The sequence below is a fragment of the Neopelma chrysocephalum genome, unplaced genomic scaffold, assembly GCF_003984885.1.
Source record: "Neopelma chrysocephalum unplaced genomic scaffold, ASM398488v2 Primary Assembly neopelma1_23, whole genome shotgun sequence".
Classification (NCBI taxonomy): Eukaryota; Metazoa; Chordata; class Aves; order Passeriformes; family Pipridae; genus Neopelma; species Neopelma chrysocephalum.
In genome coordinates, this window is record NW_020897691.1 from 29,162,728 (window position 1) to 29,185,661 (window position 22,934).

General features: G+C 35.9%; 1 protein-coding gene across 1 annotated transcript in view; it reads left to right on the forward strand.

The window, feature by feature from the left end:
• The window catches only part of TRDN (triadin), a 111,354-nt gene that overhangs the window by 56,663 nt on the left and 31,757 nt on the right, over window positions 1-22,934 (forward strand). The window contains exons 6-12 of the mRNA XM_027683602.1: window positions 1,978-2,028; window positions 8,665-8,724; window positions 12,298-12,357; window positions 13,731-13,802; window positions 16,309-16,371; window positions 17,735-17,929; window positions 22,511-22,570. Of these exons, the coding sequence (XP_027539403.1) occupies window positions 1,978-2,028; window positions 8,665-8,724; window positions 12,298-12,357; window positions 13,731-13,802; window positions 16,309-16,371; window positions 17,735-17,929; window positions 22,511-22,570 (561 nt within the window). The remainder of the gene's footprint in view (window positions 1-1,977; window positions 2,029-8,664; window positions 8,725-12,297; window positions 12,358-13,730; window positions 13,803-16,308; window positions 16,372-17,734; window positions 17,930-22,510; window positions 22,571-22,934) is intronic.

Genomic DNA, 22,934 nt, shown 5'->3' on the forward strand with positions numbered 1-22,934 from the left:
ATTTATCACTTAGTGGGCTATATTCATTTCTGTATGTAGGGTGACCTTTTGAATTGGGTAAGATATGTCTCAACTGTATGGTGCAATGTAGCGCAAGTGACTCAGCCTTCATTACATCCTCTGAGTCAATGTTTGGAGGCAGTCTGGAGCAATGGCATGGAGAATTTCTCAGATGTGCCCAGAATCAGGGAGCAATCCTCCAGTTGTTCCTGTCTTGCACCATTCTTACCACTTATGCTACCTAAACTAGTTCATGCATCCATTTAAGCAGAAGTGGGAATCCATCAACTGGATTCTCTCAGTCAATAGAAATAAAATATTCTCACATAGATGAAGAAAGAAAAATGATCCAGGTTCAGCTGATATACAGTAAATCAGTAAAGTATATTTCTTCCTAATCACAGCCTTTGAGTTTTATAGAACAATAAATGAACTACACACCCAGGCTGAAAAGAGCAAGATGAAAAGTGAATAAGAAGTCCCTTTAGCTTAATGACATCATATAATTAGCTTAGTTATGCTGTCATGCACTACCGACTAACAGTGGTATGTATTTTACCTGTTCTTACTCTTTATCTTGGTGAAATAACATCCTTTATGTGAAGAAAACATAGGCTGATGCCATAGAATAGTTATGTTTTTGCAAATCAGACACAATCATTATTTCAGATGCCAAATACTGTCTAATAAAAACATTCTGTATTTATTTTCAAGGACCTATGCTAAGATTTGGGGAGGGAAAGTTCCATTTTTTACTGGATTTATTTGGCAATGTACATCGTGTTACAGCCTGAGAAAATAACTAAGGTTGTAAGTGGAAGATTTCAGTTGTCTTCAATAGGCACTAAAGTAGCTCCTTAGGGTTGAGATGTAATATGTATAACTTTTTTGTGTTAGATTAACTTTCGCATCGGTGTTCTTCTTATTTAGACCCTGCAGACAAAAAGTAACACTGAAAAACAAGGAGGCACCTCCCACAATCTAGTGAGATCTGCATTTGCTTTTGTCAAAAACAAATATGATCCAATATTTTATACCAGTTTCCTACTGCAGGAAATATATGCACAATACCATAAAAAAGGCACTCAGTATAGTCCTAATGAATTTATTATACATCTATTATAAATACCCTTTAAATTTCTACAACTACATGCCAACAGGGCTATGAAAGCTTGATTTAATTGTTTGCTCTTTCTAAAATTCAACATTTTTCATTTTCAATATTATCCTGGTTTTGGAACAATAAGGACAGTAGAAAAAATAGTTACGGAGGCATATAGCAGTAATTTAATATCAATATTATAGCTGAAGATTTTTGTTCAAAAGAAATGGCATAAAAAGGGCAGATAATTACTGTAACCGCTTCCTCATCTAACAAGTGCTTTGGTATACAGCATGATTAAAATGTCGTTCTCCCAGATGATGATCCCTAATCTGGAAATTATATCTCTGTAATTTGTAGAGAGCATTGAGTCTACCTTTTATTGTGTGTTGGAGATACCAGCTCAGTATGTGAGCTTTAAAAATTTTATAAAACATAACAAAAAGAACATTTTTTCCCTTCCAAAGGTAATTTGGAAAACATACAATGCTAATCTTGGTAAACAACTCAAGATACATACAGAAAATATTTAGTAAAAGCATAATTTTTCTGATTCATGACCAACATGTTTCTGTATACAGGTCAGCAAAACCTATTCTTGCCTTTAAAAGTAGCTGTATGGCTCAATTAAAAACAGAATAATTATTAAAGACACTTAATACTGTGATTTTTGTCTATATATATTGTCTGTGTATATATATATAAAATTGAATGATATTGTATGTAATTCCAAATATGCAGATGATAAAACCATGGTTCTGCTGTAATAATTGAAGCATTAGCACCTTTTAATGTTTTATTATGAGAATGCATCTGATATTTTTGTGTGTGAAAATTATTTTGAAATTGATAAATCTGCATTGCATTGTTTTCAGAAATTCATAAAGAGAAAATGGAGAGACACGAAAAACGAACACCAACAAAGGGTAACTTTGATTTTTTGTCTGTTTGCCTACATATATGTATGTAATATACAGTGTCTTTGTTAACTACATTACCACCGTTGTATTGTAAAAGCATCCAAAGATCAGTTGACACTGACTGTAAAAGATCAAAAATTTCTGTATATCCTAGCAGTAACAAAAAAAATGTAATTTTATGTTTGTGTGGCTATATTGTAAATGCAAATTCTTAATAAGATTCTCTCAGGCCAAACTTTTCCAGTAATCTTTTTTTCTAGCAGAAGTGCAAAAAGTAGAGTGTTGACAAAAATTCCTCTGGTGCAAAAGGCATGAAGTGTGTTAGGCAAGGAAGAAAGTAAGTTTATAGGCCAGTGGGTGCCATCCAAGTTAAAAAGTCATAGTAAAGAGTGAGCCAGGTGAGTATCAGAGATAAGAAAGACCTCCATTTTAAGAACCTACTCTTTTTCAGACTGTTTAATCTCTTACAACTGGCACTTTCCAAAAATCCACAGAGGAACTGGTTTGGACTGGTTTTCAGAGGTCATGTAAACAAAGAAGTTTCCCTGGGATGTGTGCAGATTTTTTGCCTAAGAAAGCCCTCCTGTAAAGGTTAGGCCACATAAAACTTGATGAGCATCCCTCTGATGCACCAGTGCTGTGCTTGGTAATGGCAGGAGGAAGCAAAAAGGAATCTTATTAAACATAGTAGTTATACACATACACTCTCACACAATTACATTCATTTCTATATATATTCTTAGTATGTTCTTATAGTATTTTACATGTCTAGAGCTAGCTTACCGGTTTTGTGCTAATCAGGGTCCTCTGGACTGCCTAGGACTGCTTCCCAACTACTAAGTAAATCATGTTGGATCAAAATGAATTTTTTAGGGTACCTGTGGGCTAGCCAGGCAGTAACAAACTCAGATCCATTAGCAAGGGATCCCATTATGGTCTTTTCAAGCACAGTAATCTAAAAAAACAAATGATGTTGCAGTCTTGACCAGAACAGCCTCTTGTGTACCATTTCATATATATGGAATTACACTGGTTTACATTAACCTTGCAGACATGATTACTAAGAAGTTGTAAATGCCAAAAAAAAATTAATGTTCAGGTGTCATTAATTAAGTCCCTTTATGTATGTGCCTGATAATGCAGTCTTTAATTATACAATCAGTTACTGGAGCACAAGATAAATATTTTCTTTCTGTGTTTTGTTTTCATGTTTAGTCCCAGAAATGCAACTTGTACATAGAAGGATCAATTACTAGAAAACATTCTATCTGGCTTCAGTCTAGAGAGGGATAAAGGCATGAATCTTTAGGGGAATTTTACTGTTGCCTTCTAAAATACCTTCAGAAAATATGTACAAACATGATCTTTTGTTGTTATTAATAGGAAAAATCCAGAGGTAAAATGAATGTTTTTAATAACGGCAAACAACAGAAAGAATTTCAGTTCTCCACCCAAACGTGTGGGGACAATAGAGTTTTAAAAGTAATTTAATTATATATATTTTTTTAATAGTCAAACCCTCTCATTCCAAGTCCCATAACTGACAAGGGTGTTCCATCCATAAGCCTCATTTTGGAAAGATTGAACCAAAATATGAAGAATAGTTGTAATGAATAAAAATCCCAGATGGAAGTGGCTGAAATTATGAGATTCTAACAGTATTGAGAACCAGGCAACCTTGTGCCCTAAAATTTGCTTTTAATTAAATATTTTGAAAAACTACCAGCAATAATGTCCATTTCAATTACTGTAGTAAATTTAATCTTGGAAAGAAGAAATACTATGAGAAATAGTTCCACAAAGCAGTTGGTCACGCTTAAGAACCCTAATATCAAATTATTAAATGATTATGTGTACACATACGCACAAATTCGTTACAAAACAGGGTCTTTCCAATTTGGTATTTGATGTATTAGTACTTTCACGAAGGTCAGTGGCACCCTGGACCGTATAAGCAGGAGCTTGGCCAGCCAGCGGAGGCAAGGTATTAATTATTCCTCTGTACTAAACTCTCCTGAGACCACGTCTAGATACTGCCTCCAGTTCTGGGCCTCCCAATTCAGGAAAGACATTCATAAACTGGGGCAAGTTCAGCGTGGGGCCACTGTAACAGCCAGGGCTGGAGCAGTTGTCCTGAGGGGGGAGACTGACGGATGGTGCTGTCTCAGCCTGGGGCAGCTGTCTGTTAGCCCATCATTTTGTGATACTTTGTAGATTTTGCAGGACTCTGAGCTGCTGCTGAAGGCTGTTTAAGAAATAGGTGTCATAATTGTTATTGTTGTTGCTAGCAATGAATAAGCTGTAACTGTGCCTTATGTTGTCAGCAAGTAAGAACAATAAAAAGAAATATCAAGATAAAAATATATGTAAGTTCTGTCTAATGGAAGGTCCAATGATAATTTCTGACTGCATTTCTGGGAAATAGCTCTAATTACAACAGGCATTGAGAAGAAATGGGGAAAGGTTGATTTACCACGTGTTTTTTCCCAAAATCACTTCACTAATACTGTTGGAGTAAGGTAAGGAAGAAAACAACATAGTGATAGCTACCTCTGACAGACATATGTTAAATAACAGTGATTTTAGGACAGATACGTGTGTGCCTCTGGGTTAACACTAACCACACTTGGTTTTTTTCAGGAAGTATCTCTGAATTCAGGCTGATTTGACAAATAGAGTCCAGGCCCTTCAAGACTATTTCATTTACTGTACATAGCATAATGGTTTGTTAATAAGGCTGTACTGATAATGGAAATATTAAACATGCCAGAATAAAGCTCTCTGTATTTTAGCATATGGATAAATTATGAGATTATAAATACAAATATAATGTGCCCCAATAGTGTAATTTGCTGTAGCTGGAGGACAAAGTATTTGAGACAGCTAAATAGACAAATAGACCTGGACCATATAAATCCATAGCATACTAGAAACCTACATAATTTGACCAAGTTAGCAAATTAAATGGCGTATTTTTGACACAGGGCTGTCTAGCTGATTTCTCAAGGTACAGCTACAAATGTACCTGCATTAACTTTAAACTAGGGAACATGGTACTGATTGTGATGTAGCTGTGGTTTCCTTAAATTACTTATTTGGACTTGGGAGGCTATGCCCCTCTCCAGATAAAGCCCTTTTTTTTTTCAGTGTTCCTTCAAGAAGAATTAAGTTATAGCCATCTACAGTTACTTTACTTCCGAATGAAAGCAACTACACAGAGATTTAATGCTCTCTGACTAATGCACTGTAACTTCATTGTATTAGTTCATTTATCTTAACTTTCCTGAGAGTGCTGCTCTGTAGACAAGCACTTAGTCAGTTAGCTGGAGCGAGCAATCTCTGCTTCATGCTTACTGCACTCATCACCTAGCTTTATACTAAGCAGCAGACTTAAGGCTTACTCAGATGGAAACTATTTTTACTTCCCTTAGGTATGGAACTAGTGCCTACTTACTACATCTCTTATTTTTGCACTTTCTGTTTTGGGGTGTGGAATGCCTCTGTGGAGAACTTTATGGGAAAAAAACTAAATCACATCCCCCTTTAGTATGTCTTCAACTTGATGCAAATAAAATCTATTATGATGATTGAAATTTGGAAAATCCTCTCACATATATGCTATGTTTCTTTTTTTTTAATTTTATGTGAAGTAGATAGCAATATTAACTTTGGAATACATTGTTAAATTACCTTAAAATTTTCTATAATGAGATTCTATTTTAGATTATTTATAAATTTATCATACTCCAGTCACTGAGGATGAAATTTCTCATGCTCATTTTTTGCCTCAGGCTGAATTTTCATTCAAAGACACATCAAAATGTTTCAGCAATTTCCAAAATCTAGGTTAGTGAAAATTAGGTTGGGGTGTTATATTTTTTCCAGTGCTAATAACAGTTCCTTCTGAGTTTATGACTTTTGGTAATTGCAAAGAAGTATGAGAAAATTTCTTTTAAGTTGTGGAAAATTTTTAGCTTACACAATTATTATAAAACATGTATTCTTCTTAATTTTTTTTCTGGATGAAATCAGCATCCTATTAACAAAAGAGAGGAGATGATCTTTAAATTACAAAATGTGTCATAAAACAAAAAAAATTGTTGAATTAAAGTCGAATGAACAGTTTTAGCTTCAGCATTTTTCAACTGAAGAGCATGTGACTGAGCAGCCTTAAAAACATTTTTATATGCTTTCTTGTTTTCCTTTTATATATATATATATATATATATATATATATATATATATGGAAAAGAAAATCTGTTCAAGTCTAATTTGTTTCACAGTATGGCCAGCCTGGCTTATTCTAAAACCTAATGCTTGTAACCGAGTGCTGCAGGCTTGAAAAAGGGCATGTATTAAGCCCTTTACAAAGAAATAGATATCCAAGTGACAAAATCTGGAAAAGATCTATAGGCAGAGTTTTTAGGACTATATATGAAGCTGAAAACAAAAACATTTCAGGGGAGAGTTAATATGCTAAGAAATATCATATTTAAATTTGTCAGATCAAAAGCTTCAGTGCATTTTGGTGGACTTGTGATTGAAGAGTCAAAAATGGCCAGTCATCACAGCTCTGAAACATGAACGCTTTAATTTTTGGCAGCACCTGCCCTTCCCAAATTAAGGAAGCTGTAGCTCTGACAGTGTCCATAAGAGGTAATGGTAAACATTACAATCTGAGATTAGCAACCACTGAGGCTATGGGTATATCAACACACAGGATAGGGCTCTTGAACTAACCAGAGATCACCTTCGGCCTATAACTGGGAGGAGAAAAATAGCTTATGCTTATGCCAGCCTGGTCTCTGCTTATCAACATTCCAGGCTCCCTGCCCAGATACATCAAGGTTTTTATTTCTCAAGAAGGGGCCAACTGAAGTCTTCTCCATGGTTTTAGTTCTAGTCCACACCAATATTAATAACTTTATAAATCTTAGTGCTTTATACTGCTTTGAGGATGTGAAGGAATCTTAAATTTTTCTGTCCACTTTCAGATCTGCTGACACTCAATTCACTCACTCAAGGCTCATTTTCTGGTGTTATGTTTTTTGTTTTGCTTTGGGTTTTTTTCTCCTCAAATCATGCCCACAACAGTCTCTCTTACACAAATAAGATATCCTGTGGCTAAAAACAAGCTTTCTGATTACAAGTCTGTTCTGAATAGTTCATCTGTGTTTTTTGGCACAGACACTACCAGGGCTTTTGTCCGAATGTGCAAAAGCTCATGTTTCTCTTACATGGACCATCACAGAACTGTTGTTAGCAAAACTGTTCTGTTGCCCCAGCCAAAACTGACAATACACTGGTTTGAAGTGTTTTGCACAGAGCCAGCATCTGCTAATACAAATGTAAGATGTAAAAGCATGCTACAATTTCTGCAAAAAATATTCAGTTTAAGTTCTACATGGTATATAGAGAGAGGAGAATGATTTTTCCTTGGTATGCTACTAGATGTCCTAAAGCACTTGAATGAGTTACAGTCTGTAATTTATTCAATAATACATTGCTGGTACTGCTGCATTTTTCACAGTCTGCTTTTTTTAGCGTAAATTTGCTGTCCACATTCCTAAAGGCTTTGAAAAATCTCCCTTCAATCTCTTTTGATAGTACTGCTATTTGTTATCAACAATAATTTACCTGTTATGACTGGAAATGTATTTGGATAATGCAAACACATATAAGACATAATGAATTTACTGAATGTTCTGAATTATTTTTCTTAAGGAAAATGACCTATTTTTTAGTGCAGAAATACTTAACAAAAAATGCTTGTACTTCTGTGAAATGACGTTTGCTACAGAGCTGGTAAAATGAATGGATGAAAAAGTATTAATATGCTTGTGTATAAAGCTCACTGTTGTCTTCTAATCAAAGTTTTGTTTTCTGGGGTTTACTTGTTGACAGAAACTTGAGTATTGAGAAGAAAATAATTTTCCCGTGAAATTGCAAAATTCTAGTCTTTTAGTAGTAGAAGTTGACAAGGAATGACAAAGAATGAAATGTCTACCTAAATCATTAGGATGTGGGATAGAGCCACACCAAAATGCTGTGTAGGCAATAGAGTCCATAAGGGCTCATGTTTGCCTGCTTCTAGCAGGACATGCAGTCGGTTGTGTTTTGAACAGCTGCTCTTCCTGAAGTTACACTGATTAAAAGAGATGTTTTCTTGTTAATCTACCCTGTGACGGAAGTAACAGCTAAAAATAAAGAAAAAATAGCATAGAAAGCAATATGCTGGCAGGTTTTTTGGTTAAGAATAGAAAGCAATGCTGCCAAGGACTGAAAATAATTTCTTCTGTCAGAAATCTTAGAGCCAGGGTGCTTGTGTAATGGGACCAAAACAGATCAGACAGATTAGATTAAGGTTGCTGAATAATCACTTCTTTCAGAAAAATATAGCCTAACATCTTAAAGCTTATTCAAAGAAAAATATTTCTCTTGGATCTGGAATTAAACATTGACATTAAGAAGGTCTATATATCATCAAGTACCCATGACTCAGAACTAAAATCCATTATTTGAATTTTCAAATGCTTTTCCTTGATCACTTTGGTGAGATAATAAGGGTACGTAATACCTCTGGATTACAAATTTATTGTGAGCCGGGTTGTATTTATTTTTTTATTTATTGTTTGTTTGTAGCAATTCACAGAGATAAACCCGAAAAACAAGAAAAAATTGAGAGGAAGGAACCCCTAAAGGGTATGTATTCAGCATTTTATATTTCTTGTCTTTTTACCAGTGGTTCAAAATAGTCTAATCTATTGACTCTTAGACTGTTCTTGTAGATCCCAATTATGTTTAAGGACGGAGGAGGTGTTGTGAAAGCCAGCTGGAAGGAGAACAAGGATTTTAAAAGCACTTTGAATTCATCACTGTACAAAAAGTCTGAAATTATATCTGGAGATTAATGAATAAATTTTTACTGCATTATTAACTTATGTAAAAGATGTCCAGAGCATAAATAGGTGCCTTTTTTATTCTTACCAGAGAATCACAGAATATTTTGAATTCTTGAATAAATCCAAGCATGATATTTGCCATTGAGAATACTCCTAGAAAAATGTAATGTGTAAATTACAATATACTGGACGTGGTCCCCAGAGACATTCTACTTTGGAGACCCTCCTTAGAAAAAAAAAAATCCTTCAGATTCCTTTCAGAGATACTGGGGACAGGTTTTAGAGACGATTTATTAATTTTCTGTTGCTGGTGCATGCCAACAACTAATTAAGATCTGCCTGTTGCAAGAGTCAGAATCAGGATACAGCTTACTTTCCATCCATGACTCATGAGTTAGCTCTGGATTCCAAGAGCCACCATCTCACCATTGCCTTTTGTGAGGGATATTATAGCAAAATGAAACTTTGCTGGAGGGTACCTAATTGTCAAAACAATTTAAACCTTCTGAGAACATGTCCTTTGCACAGAAATGTGGCTAATGTAGCCTTGGGCTGGAGGAAGAAACACATTCTGGAAGAGCAGATAGGCCAGTGGTCATAATAAATCACCCAAAAAAAGGGAAGATTGAATATCCAGCAACAGCAGACTTATTCAGGCCAAGAACAAAAGTCTCACAACTTGAGTGAATGTACATTTCCTGAAATCTGTACTTGACTAGGCCTTTCTAATGGTCTCTGATTAAAGCTTTTCCATTTTATGTAGGTAACTCAAAATGCATTGAGTTAACAAGACTAAATTTGGAGATTAAGGGCAGGTGTATAAATTCAGGTTTCTGATGGAATGAATATTTATTACTAGAAAATGTAATGGTGGTAGCATGAGGAATTTTTTCTGAAATTTTGAAAAACGACAATACAAAACCAATAATGTCCGATATTAAAGCATGAATGTGTCTTTAGGAGTTCTGTTATTATGTGGAAAACAGGAAGCTCTTCAATTTGATTTCACAAGAGAACAATATATAATGTTTTTTAAGTTTCTTGGAATGGGAAAAAAATTATCCCATCCAATTTCAGAAAAGCAGTGAAATTAATAATGACTATTGTACACAGAATCACAGAATATGCTGACTAGGAATGGATGCACAAAGATCATTGAGTCCAACCCTTAGCCCTGCACCCATTCCCAAAAGTCACACCATGTGCCTGAGAGTATCATCCAAATGCTTCTTGAACTGTCAGGCTTGGTGCTGTGACCACTTCTCTGTTCCAGTACGCAACCCTCTGGGTGAAGAACCTTCTCTAATATCCAACCGAGACCTCCCCTGACACAACTTCAGGACATTCCCTCAAGTTCTGTCACTGGTCACCACAGAGAAGAGATCAGTGCCTGACCCTCCTCTTCTCTTGACAAGGAAGTTGTAGACTGCATTGAGGTCTCCCCTCAGTCTCCTCCAGGCTGAAAAGACCAAGAGACCTCAGCTACTCCCCATATAGCTTCCTCTCAAGTCCCTTCACCGTCCTCACTGCCCTCCTGTAGATGCTCTCTAATAGCTTAATACCTTTCTTATATTGCAGTGCCCAAAACTACACACAATATTCAAGGTGAGGCTGCATCAGTGCAGAGCAGAGTGGGACAATCTACTCCCTGGACTGGCTGGTGATGCTTTGCCGGATGCCCCCCAGGACACTGCTAGCCCTCCTGGCTGCCAGGGCACTGCTGACACATATTCAACTTGCCATCAACCAGGACCCCCTGGTCCCTTTCCATGGCACTGCTTTCCAGCATCTCATTCCCCAGTCTGTATGTACAACCAGGGTTGCCCCAACCCAGGTGCAGAATCTGGCATTTCCCCTTGTTGAACTTCCTATGGTTGGTAATTGCCCAGTCTTCGAATTTGTCAAGGTCTCTCTGCAGGGCCTCCCTGCCTTCAAAGGAGTCAACAGCTACTCCGAGTTTTGTGTCATCTGCCAACTTGCTTAGTATCCCTTCCAGTCCTGCTGACTTAACTTGCCATCATTCCTATTAATATTCTGTCTACCTAATGGCATTTTATCTTAAAGTTAACATATTAGTTTTGTTTAGTGAAATATTGTCATAATTGCTTCTGAAACACTACTGTGTGTAGAGACTCTCTGTATTCACGGCACTAAGAAACATTGCTTTCAGACTGTACATTAAATTTCAAAACAATGATTATGGATATGTGTCTTTCCAAGTCCCATTTCACTGTAGTGTGACAGGGAGACTCCAGAGACTACATCCCTGTATTTCGACTGCTTATTTTCTACCCTAAGCACATTCTCTTTTCAAGATATAGATAATGGAGAATGTAAATAGCATTCTATTCTAATTTATAATCAAATTCTGTGATGAAGTTTAGGAAAGTTATTTAATGACACAGGGAGTAATTAGAAAGGTCTCAGTCACTTAGAAGTGACGTGGTCGGCTATGTCAGGAACTCATTTTCATGTATTTCATCACTATATTGCTGAAAAAATGTGAGAGCTGGAATATTCCCTACCATTCTTCTTTTACTTCCATTTAGATATGGAATTCATGGTACTGTAATGGAAGTTTGTTATTTCCCCATGTTTGTAAAAGGGAGTTTTCCTAAGCTTGAATGAAATCTCCACAGGAGTTAAAGCTAGCTTGCAGTTTCACAGCTGATTTTTCTGGAGTGTTCTAAAATCTACATGCTTATTTTTAATTTTCTGGAAAATTATAGTGTAAAATCTTAACAAAAATGAGTGGAAAATGTGCTCTGAGTGGACAGCATAATGCAGTTTCCACTGTCATAATGTTAGTGTTCACTTTTTTTTGCACATACTGGGTATCTAATTATGGTTCTGAGATCATCATTGCCAGGGACTGATCTCAGCTAGTGTCCATTACTAGCTATTCGTATCCATTACTGGTTATCCATTTCAAGCCATCTGGCAAGTGATAGATGCCTCATTTGTGCATGTGATGCTCTTATGCTCCAGGATCCATTCCAGGAATTTTAAAACCTATGTCTGACAGAGTATGGAGTGGACAGGGTGAAGTCCTCTTTCTATTGCAGGCAGCAGCATTTACTGTGAGCTCTCCCTTAGTCCTCAACAGTTTTCTGAAAATCTCTCCTCAGGAATTGACAGACAATTGCAAGAGATGATGCTACTGTAGTAAACAGCTGAGGCATGTTACCATGGCAGTAACTTGTTAGCCAGAGTTGGCTGCTAGCACCCATGAAGTGTGATGTATGCTGTGCAAATATGCACAGGATAGCTCAGGAGTGTGCCATTTTGTCTCTTAAGGCTTAGGAATTATTTTTGATTCTTGAGTTTTTCCACTTCTTTTTTTTTTTAATATATATAACACTTTCTTTCCTAGTGACACATAAAGACAAACTGGAAAGACAAGAAAAACCTGAAAAAAGGGAAAGGCATGCAGGTAATTATTTAATGTTGGATTTTATTTCACAATTGGAGATACCCCAGAACTAATTGTCTACTCAATTTCCATTTACATATCCCCTTGATGGGAAAAAAATTATAGAATAATATGAATAAAAATAATGAGATTATATAAAGGCTTGTAGCCTTACAGACTGAGTAGCATTTTGTATTCCTCCTGCATGTTTTTGAGGTTTTTTTCTGAAGAATGGAGATAATATATTTTGTACTCTGGATTAGTATAATCTCATGGTAATCACTGAGTGTTTCCAACACTCGCAATAAGTATGGTTGCTAAGAGACTATGGTCATCCAAGAAAAAAACCACCTGATAGACTGTAAACAAAGGTAATGAGGCAGGCCAAGAGAAAAAAAAAGCATTTTAAATACAATACTGTGTAGGGACATTTCAAAGGCATTGAATAGGGCAGGATTAATTCTTTCAGTATTTACTTGCAATAAAAAATATCTAGTACTGTTTTATCTTCCACAGTTCTTACTTTCTTTTAAACACCAACACAATGCTCATGCATACATTTTTGTGTTCTTAATATAATCTTATATGTCAGAGTCAAACAGGGAGCTGAGTGTTTTCACACACATGGTCCCTGTAGGGAATATGAGCAAATATCAGTTCTGCACACCTGTGGACAAGTTACTGTGTAAACATTAATCGTAAAAAATTAGCAAATCAGAGCCCACATAGGAGAATATTCCAGACTACCCACCACTTTGTGACTACTGTGCAACTCAGGTGTATTTTGAAACCTGAGCAGAAATCTAGTCACTACAGTGTAGATAATTTGAATTTGTAAAGTGGAAATTAAAAGCAAACAAAAAGCCCCAAAGAGCATTAGTTATAATGTCATTGCAATTAGATCTGTAATTAATTATAATGTTAATCATTCATAGCTGGAAAAACTGTTAGTTGTTCTGTGGAGTTCAGCAAATCTTCAGATATTAACCAAAGTTATAAACAAGAAAGCTCAAACATAACAATAAACTAAAATTAACCAATAAATTACAGTTTACAAATATATATTAAAGAAAAAAGAATCCCTAAACCACATCCATAAGTATGACTCTTCTTGACTAGTTTCTTTCATGGGATTACAGTTGAGCTAGAAAGGCCACGCCTCCCCCAGCCAATGGCGAAGACCTCAGGAATGGTAGAAGAATTTTTGAAAGTTCGAATCTCATATTTTGGCATCAACAGCAGACAGCAGCAGCTAAATCAATCTTTTGCATTCTTTGCATAGATAACCCTCGTGCCTAGTTGTGTTTCTTCATCTTTTTTTCTCCTCTTTCTCACTTAAAATGCAACTTTTCTCTTCCTAAATGGTCATTAAGAATGTTGGTTTTTATTTCTAGCTATTCACAAAGACAAACCTGAAAAGCCAGAAAAACCTGAAAAGAAAGCACCTACTAAAGGTAACGCAGATTGTATTCAGATATTGTACAATTTTAGATTTTCAGTGCTTACATAGTGTAGGAGAGTGTGGAGATGAGTATTTAAAGTATAAATCTCTTTTAGTTCATGCTATACATTTTTTGGGTGTTCTCACTTCTGCTTGAGCAGGTCTTGACCAGCCACTGAGTGATGTCTTGCTCAGCATATACCTCTGGCTTAGTTCTCTTGTTTTGATGGACAGAGTTAATTACAAATCATTCTTATACAGCTAAGGAACTAAGCCTATGACTATTTTATTTGCATTCCTTGATGCCTTTTCCTCAGCAATGGGATTCAGTAATTTGCCTGCATAGTAGGTTTTCTCTTGTGTTTCAGTTTTCAGTCTGATGCAGATCTAATGCAAGAACGTTCACTGTCTCTCAGTTTGGGTCTTCCATCATATCCAAAAATAGATTTTCATTTTCTTGCCTTTATATTTTTCAGTAACATTTTAATTTCAGTACACGATTTGCACTGTCCTCCATGGCAGAAGTGGCTTTGGTTAAGATTTACATATCAACTAATTATCATGTATATTCTGAAGCAATATTGCGTGTGTGCAAGAGGTGAATTTCACTATTTTTTGGACTGATAATTCCATCTTAGCTACAATATGGACGGGGGATTTAAAAATCCAATCACCTTGCCCTATTACATCATTTTTTAAAGATTAACATTTATTGTTGCTTGGCATTTGAATGTTTTTCTCTGAGGTTAAATATTTGTCTGAGACAGACATTTCTTTAATGAAGTTTAGTTTCAGTCTTTGCCTCTTTTTATTTTACTCAGTTAACTCTTGAAAAAACACTATGCAATGTGTCTTAGTATTGGTCTGTTATGACATTCAGATTACTTTCATGATGATGAGATACATAAATTAATTAGGTTTAACTTGAATCTGTTCGGACAGTACTATGGAGAAAGGTAGAACAGAAGGTAGGAGTGAAGAAAGAGAGAAAGCAGAATGAACACTTAAAGACTTAAAAAATTTGAAAGGTAGCCATCGTCCAGTTTCTCTTTTAAAGGGATATTTGTTCATTTTTTCTACTTTCAGTGTATAGCTTGAAAATGTAGAGTTGGTTTATTTTCCATAAAACAAAATCACACTGAAGTAATCCAGAGAAAATAAATGCCCAAAGCGTCCATGTAGATCTGAAAAGCAAATAACTTCCAAGAATCACTGAGATAGCTGATAATGAGCAGCCAGCCTGTTTACCCATTTATCTTCTGCTAGCTAACCAAATAATCACTTAGAGCTTTAATGTGTTTAATAACAGCCCTAACTCCAGTCACTGGCTGAAAAATTTTATTAAGACTTCAGACACTTTGTAGCTGAGGAGATTTACTGCTGCAATCTGACATACAGTCACACTGCCCTCACTTGGGTAGTTTCCCTTTTGTGTGAGTCCCTATAGGTGGATTCAGGGCACCAGGGAGGTTATTCTGAGTGTACTCAAAGGTGCATTTCTTCTAGCAATGTGCTACTGAGTTATCTACTGCCAGGCTCACCTTCCTTTTCTCAGGGGTCTGCTCTAAACTAGATCAGCCACCAGCAGTGCTGAGGGGCTATTTCAACCACTTGCAGTCCCTAGGAAAGGAGGATATTCAGGTCCAGGCCAACCTCAGGGAACAGGTATCCTGAAAATTGTCTGCTTCCCCCACATTCAGCAGATTTTCTCTATTCTTAATAAAAAGACCAAAGGTAATTCTTCAGTCTCTATTAAAGGCTCCAGAAAGCCTCAGTGATATGAATGTTATTTAAACACATCATCTAAGAAACAGCTATCTTAAAAAAACCCAAAACCAAGTCTAAATATCAGTTGTAGCTCATACAGGCAGCAATTCCAGGATGGAGTTCAATTAGAGAGGATGTTGTTATTATGTAGTTGTCAGTTGAAACAAGTGTAATTAACTCTCAAGGCTGTTTTGTTCTGGCAATCTGTCTGGATGGTGACCAAGAGGGGAAAGATAGAAGTCTCTGCATAAAATTTTGTCAGCCTTTTTGGGACATAGCAGTGTGTGTTTACACAGTGTATCCCGTGCAGACATGAACTCACTCAAGCCGGGCTCTGAAGTGAGTGTCCGACTTATGGCTGTGTTTGTGTAAAAATGAGCCCAAGCTAAGAAAACCACCTTTCTGTAAGACAAATGTAGCCACATGGCTTCTTTTTGGCTGGAGTATAAGAAGATCAAATCCGTGTATTCTCAGAACTTGAGATGAGCAAATTTGTAACTTCTGAAATATGCAGTATAAACATTCCCAGTGAAGCTTGAGATCTGTGTGACTCATTTGTCTTCTGGTTAGAGACTCTCAAGAGATATTTTGAAGCTTTTTACCCCACTATGTGGAACTGAGAAAAAGAAGCAAGAATTTTGAAAACTGAAAAGCAGGAATTATAAGGAAATGTGAAATTTCCAGGGATATTGTTTTGTTTTTGCAATATTTTCTCATTCTTTGTGAGTTTTTTTCCCCTAAGATACAATTGTTCTCATTTCTAGTAACTCAAAAAGACAAACCGGAAAGACATGAAAAAGCTGAAAAGAAACCTCCTCCTCCCAAAGGTATTTATTTATCTATATTTTTTTAAACTGAATTTACATTACAATGCATAAACTTTATTTTATTCAAGCAGAGATTTTCAATATGCATGAAAAATCAGCTACATGAAACTAAAATGAAATTAATATATAATTAGATTTAAAATGTCTCTAGAACATCCAGGGATTAATTCTATGCTTGATCCCCTTTAAAATCTGTTAAAATTTCAAAGATGAGAATTAAAAGTATGGACCACCATTTCCCTGAAAAATAACTAGGCCTATCTGTAAGTGATCTGACATATATTTTCACTATAACTACTTAAGGAAATTAATTCTTCACTAGCCAGCAATACCTGGTTGTGCTGTGGCTTTGTTTGGAAGGATAAATGCTCTTACACAAATATCTACATTCTGATCTATAATACTTAGATCTATTCTGTTAACATATTGATAAAATCAGTCTAGTCAGCCCAGTGGCTTAAGAGAAATAGAAGTCTAGAGCCTCACAGAAAACATAGATTTGGTCACACACAAGTTTTGCCTCAAAGATGAAGACATTTAGAGCTATGAAGAAAATAGAAATATGAACATCAAACTAAAGGATTAGTTTAAAACATATTCAGTGGCATTTTATAATACTGCTGGATTTTCCACTGGAGTGAACTAGAAACACACATATTGTCAACATCCACGTTTCAGATGAGAAAAAAGTTGCTGACACACAAAAGCAGAGGGAATACTCCAGATCTCACCAAGCCCTGTGTAACTTCAGCTACTGGTATTTAGAATTTGGTAATTCTCTTTGGAAATCGCCTTGCTCTGCTGCAGTGCACCTTGTGAATTGGTCCCAGACTAGTCTTTCAGCCTGGGGTACTGGTGTAGAGACAGATTCAAGAACTCAAGACTTCTTGGACAAAGATGAAGAATCGGTGCATGAAAGTAACCCTTAAAAATAGCTACACACTAACTACTTTTCCAGCTTACAACAGAGTTTAACTCTGATCTTTGAATTTTAAATTTACTCAGATTTTGCCTGGAAGTACCTTCTGTATTTGTTTGCTTAATGACCAACATTTGTCTCCCTAGTTTATACCATTATAACTATCACACTGTCATTAGAAACACTTGATATTATTCACCATAGCCTACTTCATTTAGTATCAGTCAACTACTTGGTGCAGGACTGAAGTTAAAACCTGTTTGCATCTCATATTTCTGTTTAAGTCTTTCCTGTTTGAGGGGATTATAGTTTTCATCAGATCTGATCAAGGTGTTAATAATGAAGAAATGCTGATTAGTAATAACACAGTATAAAATAAATGACACTGAGTATTATTTTGGGGGGAAAGAATGACACTGAAAGCTTTTTCTTTATTACCTGCAGAGGAGAAGAAAGTAAAGAGCACTAAAGTGGAAGCAAAACTTAAAAAGGAAGTGAAGGATGGAAAAGGAGAAACAAAAGCGGCTGAGAAGGTCAAGCAGGCAGAGATTAAACCAACAGAAACTGGGCTAATAAAGGCCAAAACGAAAGTTAAGGAAGAGAAAGCTCTTCAGACTGTAACTAAATCGGACAAGAAAGGTAAACAAAATGAGGAGGAAACAGATGAAGATCTTAAAAAGGTAGTAGGGAAGAAGGAGAGAGAACAGAGTTAAAGCTGTCAAGGACCAAAGTCTGCCCATGAAAAACAAAAGTGCAGTACAAATAAATTCCAAATGAATCTAACACTGCTAGGAGGAGACTACTGAAAATAAAATAAGTTTCATACACATAACCAGAAGATTCTAACAGTTTGTCATGGCTAAAGATTCATTTTAATTTAAATTCTCCTTTACCGAGGACCAATTTCTCTTCAGATAGGTCTGAGACTTCATGGATTTGCTCAGTAGCATTTTATATAATGGATTGCTAGCAGAGTTATTTTGGAAAATACAAACTGTTCAATGACCTGTTGGGAATTTTGTTTTGTTTCTACATCTGCACATGTCCTTTGTAATGATAAAGGAAGTAGCAACAGAGAAAAGGGAATGTAATAATTTATCTAACATCATATTGTATGAGGCAATGTCAGGTTGTCAGGTAACGTATAACATAGTGTCATAACTGCCTGATGTAATTTAATGTGAAAGCTTTTAAACTTCTCCTAAAAAAGAAAGAAATGCTATTACTTTGGTAAAAGGAAGAAATTACGTGATAAAACAAGGAATCAACATGCATCAACACTATATAGTTAACAAAGGTGTTAACTATATGCTCCCCTTTTTCAGAGTGAGTCTGGGTTCTTCTACTCCCAGGTTGCACTGACTAGTTCTCTGATTTCCCTGTGGCCCTTTCATGGCATTAGGTACAATTTTGTATAAATGCAGGCAGCAGGACCTGGTTTTCTGTATAAACTGCCACACTTCAGCCACGGGATTTTTTTGACATTGATAGGGGCAGCTCAGTGTTGCATGACACATCTATCTGATCGTTTTAGCTGATCACCACAGATAAAGCTGTGTCTGAGCATCAATGAAGCCACCCCTTACTGGATATCTGAATCTGCCTGGGCAGATTCTCTCAGAATTTCATAACCATCAGCTCTGGACCCCTTGGGAGTTGCCTAAATTATATGTTTCTGGAAAACTGAGAGACATAGCCCACTTTCTGACATGCACAGGGTACTGAACTAGCATTTTTTCACAGTATTTTAGATAATTTTGTCTTTTGTTTGAAATATTCAGACCTCTGAGGCATGAAATCACAGCAGCATTTATCAAACTGATTGCTGTGATCAAAGAGAAAATTCAGCAAATTCTTCAGTTCCCATGGGAGGTGCAAATCTCTTTCAATTTTTGTTTGCTCTGGTAGAGTTTCAGTGCACATGGGATGCAGTCCATACTGTTCGGGATAAAGCTCTCAAAAAGAAATGGTGTACACATGAGGCATTTTACTCCCAGCAAAATATTTTAAGTAAGTAGGGATCGAAGATTACAGAGATCAGTAGAGAGTAGTGGTGGGGTTTTGTTTGTTGGTTTGGTTTTTGTGGGCTTTGCACCACACACCTTCACCATTTTTAGCTGATGAATATTAGCAAAATTATCTATCTTGACATCAGACATTAACAGATCCCTTTGTAAGTCTGCTTTGGAATGTGACCCCAGTGACTCTGCACAGAATTCTATTAGGTGAAAGTGAGAATGAGCAGCTGGAGTGGTGGAAGGAAGGAGCCTCTTCAACTGCCCTTATCACTTGAGATAGGGCTACACACATCCAGTGAAAGCTACCTTTTCTACTGTTGTCCTTCCTTTTTCCTCCATAAGCCACTGTTGCCCAGCTGAATACTCTCAGAAAATTCATTTCTGTGTTTCAGTCCCACTGTGATCCAAGGTGAACATAATTTTAAATTCAATGCAGTTTTACCAAGATTTCCTGATCCTGCAATCTTTACTTTTACTTGGTCAAGGGAGTAGTTCTGCTGGCTTATCTGAAACAAAATAAAAAAATATAGCCCTGATCACAGAAAGTTGTTATGGTTTCCCTGCTGTTGCATCATTTCTTACTCAAACTGAAATTAAAAAAAGATAGGTTATCTCTCTGAGTAAATCACATGAAGTTCAAGAACAGAAATATCTCTGAGTATTTTTATCATTAAGAATCTAGTCCCAAACTTTGACATGATTAATCACTTAGATGAATATTTGGGCCACCATTACAGAGTTATAAGGTGAAAATTATAGTGTGAAAGTCTCCTTTTTAATAAGGATGTTTAAATTAAAAGGGATTTTTAGCCATGAAGAGACATATGAAAAATCATATTCATTTAAAATTTCTTAGATTTCAGTCTTTGCTGATTGATAGCATTCTCATGAACTTAAATGGGATGTTATAGAGCACCTTGCTAATTCATATACAGTAGAAATTGTATTTTTTTATTCAGAGTTTTACATTATGCCTTCAATTTGTTTTATAAATCCCAGTTTTTAGGGGTTGAGTTGCTAAAGAAATCCTATGTGGAGAAAATGAATATAAAATCTTTGTTCTCAGGTACAATCAAGATTAAGGCTTTTTTTTTTTAAGTTTATTCAAATTACATTTACAAAAACAAACCAACCAACCAAACAAACAAGAAACTAAAAAGCCCCCCAAAAGAAAAACAAACTAAAACTAAACAATTAAACCCCTCACACACATAACGAATAACACAGTCTGTTTTATTCCTGGACTACATTACTATATTGAAAGAATGGAATATTTTAATATCAATGAAATTGCGTGATTCTGGGCCTTCAGGCTATGTTTATATCATAACTTATATAGAAGCAACACAGGCTTGCACTCTCTCCTGTGATTGTCCATATAGCTTATTGTCCTCTGCCATAGTTTTGTACCATGCCATCCAGCAGACTTTTGTACAGACATTTTGCCCCAAAATTGTCCAGGGGATCTTCCCAACAGGCAGCATGGATAAAGGCAGCTTGTTTTGGCAAAAGAGAGGTAAGGAAAACAGCTTTTTGAAAAAGAACTGTGCCCTGTCATTAGCTTTGTGGGCTGAAGAGTTGGCATTGCTACATTTTATTTACTAATACTCATTGAGGTCTGAGTTGCAACTGTGCAACTGCTGACTTCGGTGGCTTTAGGTGGGTTTAAGAATACGGATCTGTATATACTTGTTTTCTCACACATAAGCTGCTACTTTTTTTTTTTTTTTAATTATCATATGGACCTAGTTCAGACATTACAGCCTTAAAGACGTAATGCAAAGTTGACGCAAGGCAAAATGATAAATTGGAATTCCTAAATATGAAAATAAAAATTATGAATAGTCATTACAACAAAAACAATGTTTACAGCAAACAGCACTGTGTACATTCTGAAAATTTTGCTCAAGGCTCTACAATGTTGATTAGTACTGCCCTTGTCATCTCAATAACACACACATCCAAGGACTTCTATGACAGTCAACACAGCAGCAACTACATAAATGCCTCAGCATCAAATGATACTGATGCTTCAGTGAACTATGTATGAAAGCAAATATTACAATGAGTGTCACATACTTGGGAATGGCATTTTGCATTTAGATATAACTTGAATACCTTTTTTGAAACTTAAACTATTTCAAAGTCTGCATAATTTTATTTTGAAATTGGCAAAGCAAAAGTAAGTGACTTTGTACGCGAGTAGGACAGAGATACAACAGGGAGTGGAGACAGGAAGAGGTGTAACTTCTATAGCATAGGAACTGTGCTAGAAGAGTGTAGGACAGATGGATGGATATGCTTCACTCACGGACAGTTGGGAACTAACTTAGCTAACCACAGCTGGCATTTAGTCATCAACACTAATTTTCAAAGCTACTGGCCCCTTATAGTTCACTGGGAACTCAGTTACAACTGATAAGTTTTCTTCAACATTCTTAATGTTAGAAATTTTTATTAAAGTCACCAACTTGCCTATGTATAGGAGAAATCAGTAGACTATCAACATTTTTAGAATCTGAGTTTCATTTAGATTCTAAAGCCTTAATTTCTGAATAGTTTAGTTTTAATATATGTATATTATATATACAGATTTAATATATATAATATACATTTGTAAAGGTTAGTGTTTGGAAGATAATTCTGTAGTGAAACAGTAAAATTCTGTGAAAAGTCTCATTGCTATTGGAGTGTAAGTACACGGAGTTCTCTTTATATTCCCATTCACTAAGTATACGCATTCACTGTACTGTTAAAACTATATTAACAAAATACCACAATACAAAACTTTTCTGAAATTTTCTATCACCTGTCTCTGAAATTGATCTTTAAGCATAAAGAAAAGTCTTTGAGCTCTGTGTCCAGACAGCAGTTTGCACACTAATTGCGTATGGGGTTAGGATATATGCCAAAACCAAAGTTGTGCACTGCTAGCCCAGAAGAAGAGCTGTTAGCTCTGGAGTACTGGAAGTTCTGCAGTTCTTGGCAGGGGTTTTGAATTAGACCTGGACAACAATTGTTGCTTTCGGAACATGTGAATTAATTGAAGGTCAGAAAAAAACACAAACATATGTGTAAGACTACTTATAAAAAGACTACTGAAATGTCTTTGCACTACCAAGCTTTATCTTCACTGTTAAATACAAATGACATGTTAAATTTACTTTCTTCATTACTCTTTTCTTCCTTTTTGCTCTGTTAGATCAATATGCATTCTGTCGCTATGTGATTGACATGTTTGCGCAAGGGGATTTTTATCCAGGTACTTTCCTATATCATTGGACTCTGTTCTAATATTCTTCTGTTTCCCTGAGAGTTTTTGCTCCTTTATGTATTAAAAGTGCATTTTGTATTATTGGGAGGTTGTTTAAGAGCAACAAAGAGTGTGCAAATAGTTTTAATAAAGCATAAGAGCTAATGGCTGTTTTCTTAAAGCTTTTAATTTTCTGCCTACAATGCATGAATTAAAATCAAGATTATGTTAAAAATAGAGTCAAAGGAAGGTTGTAAAAATTGCTAAAATTTTCCATGCTTTTTTTGAATGAGATGCAAAAGGAAGAAGCTTATTGTTAATAGCTTATTATTTGTTGGGGATTTTCCCCCACAAATAACAAGGCTTAACCCCA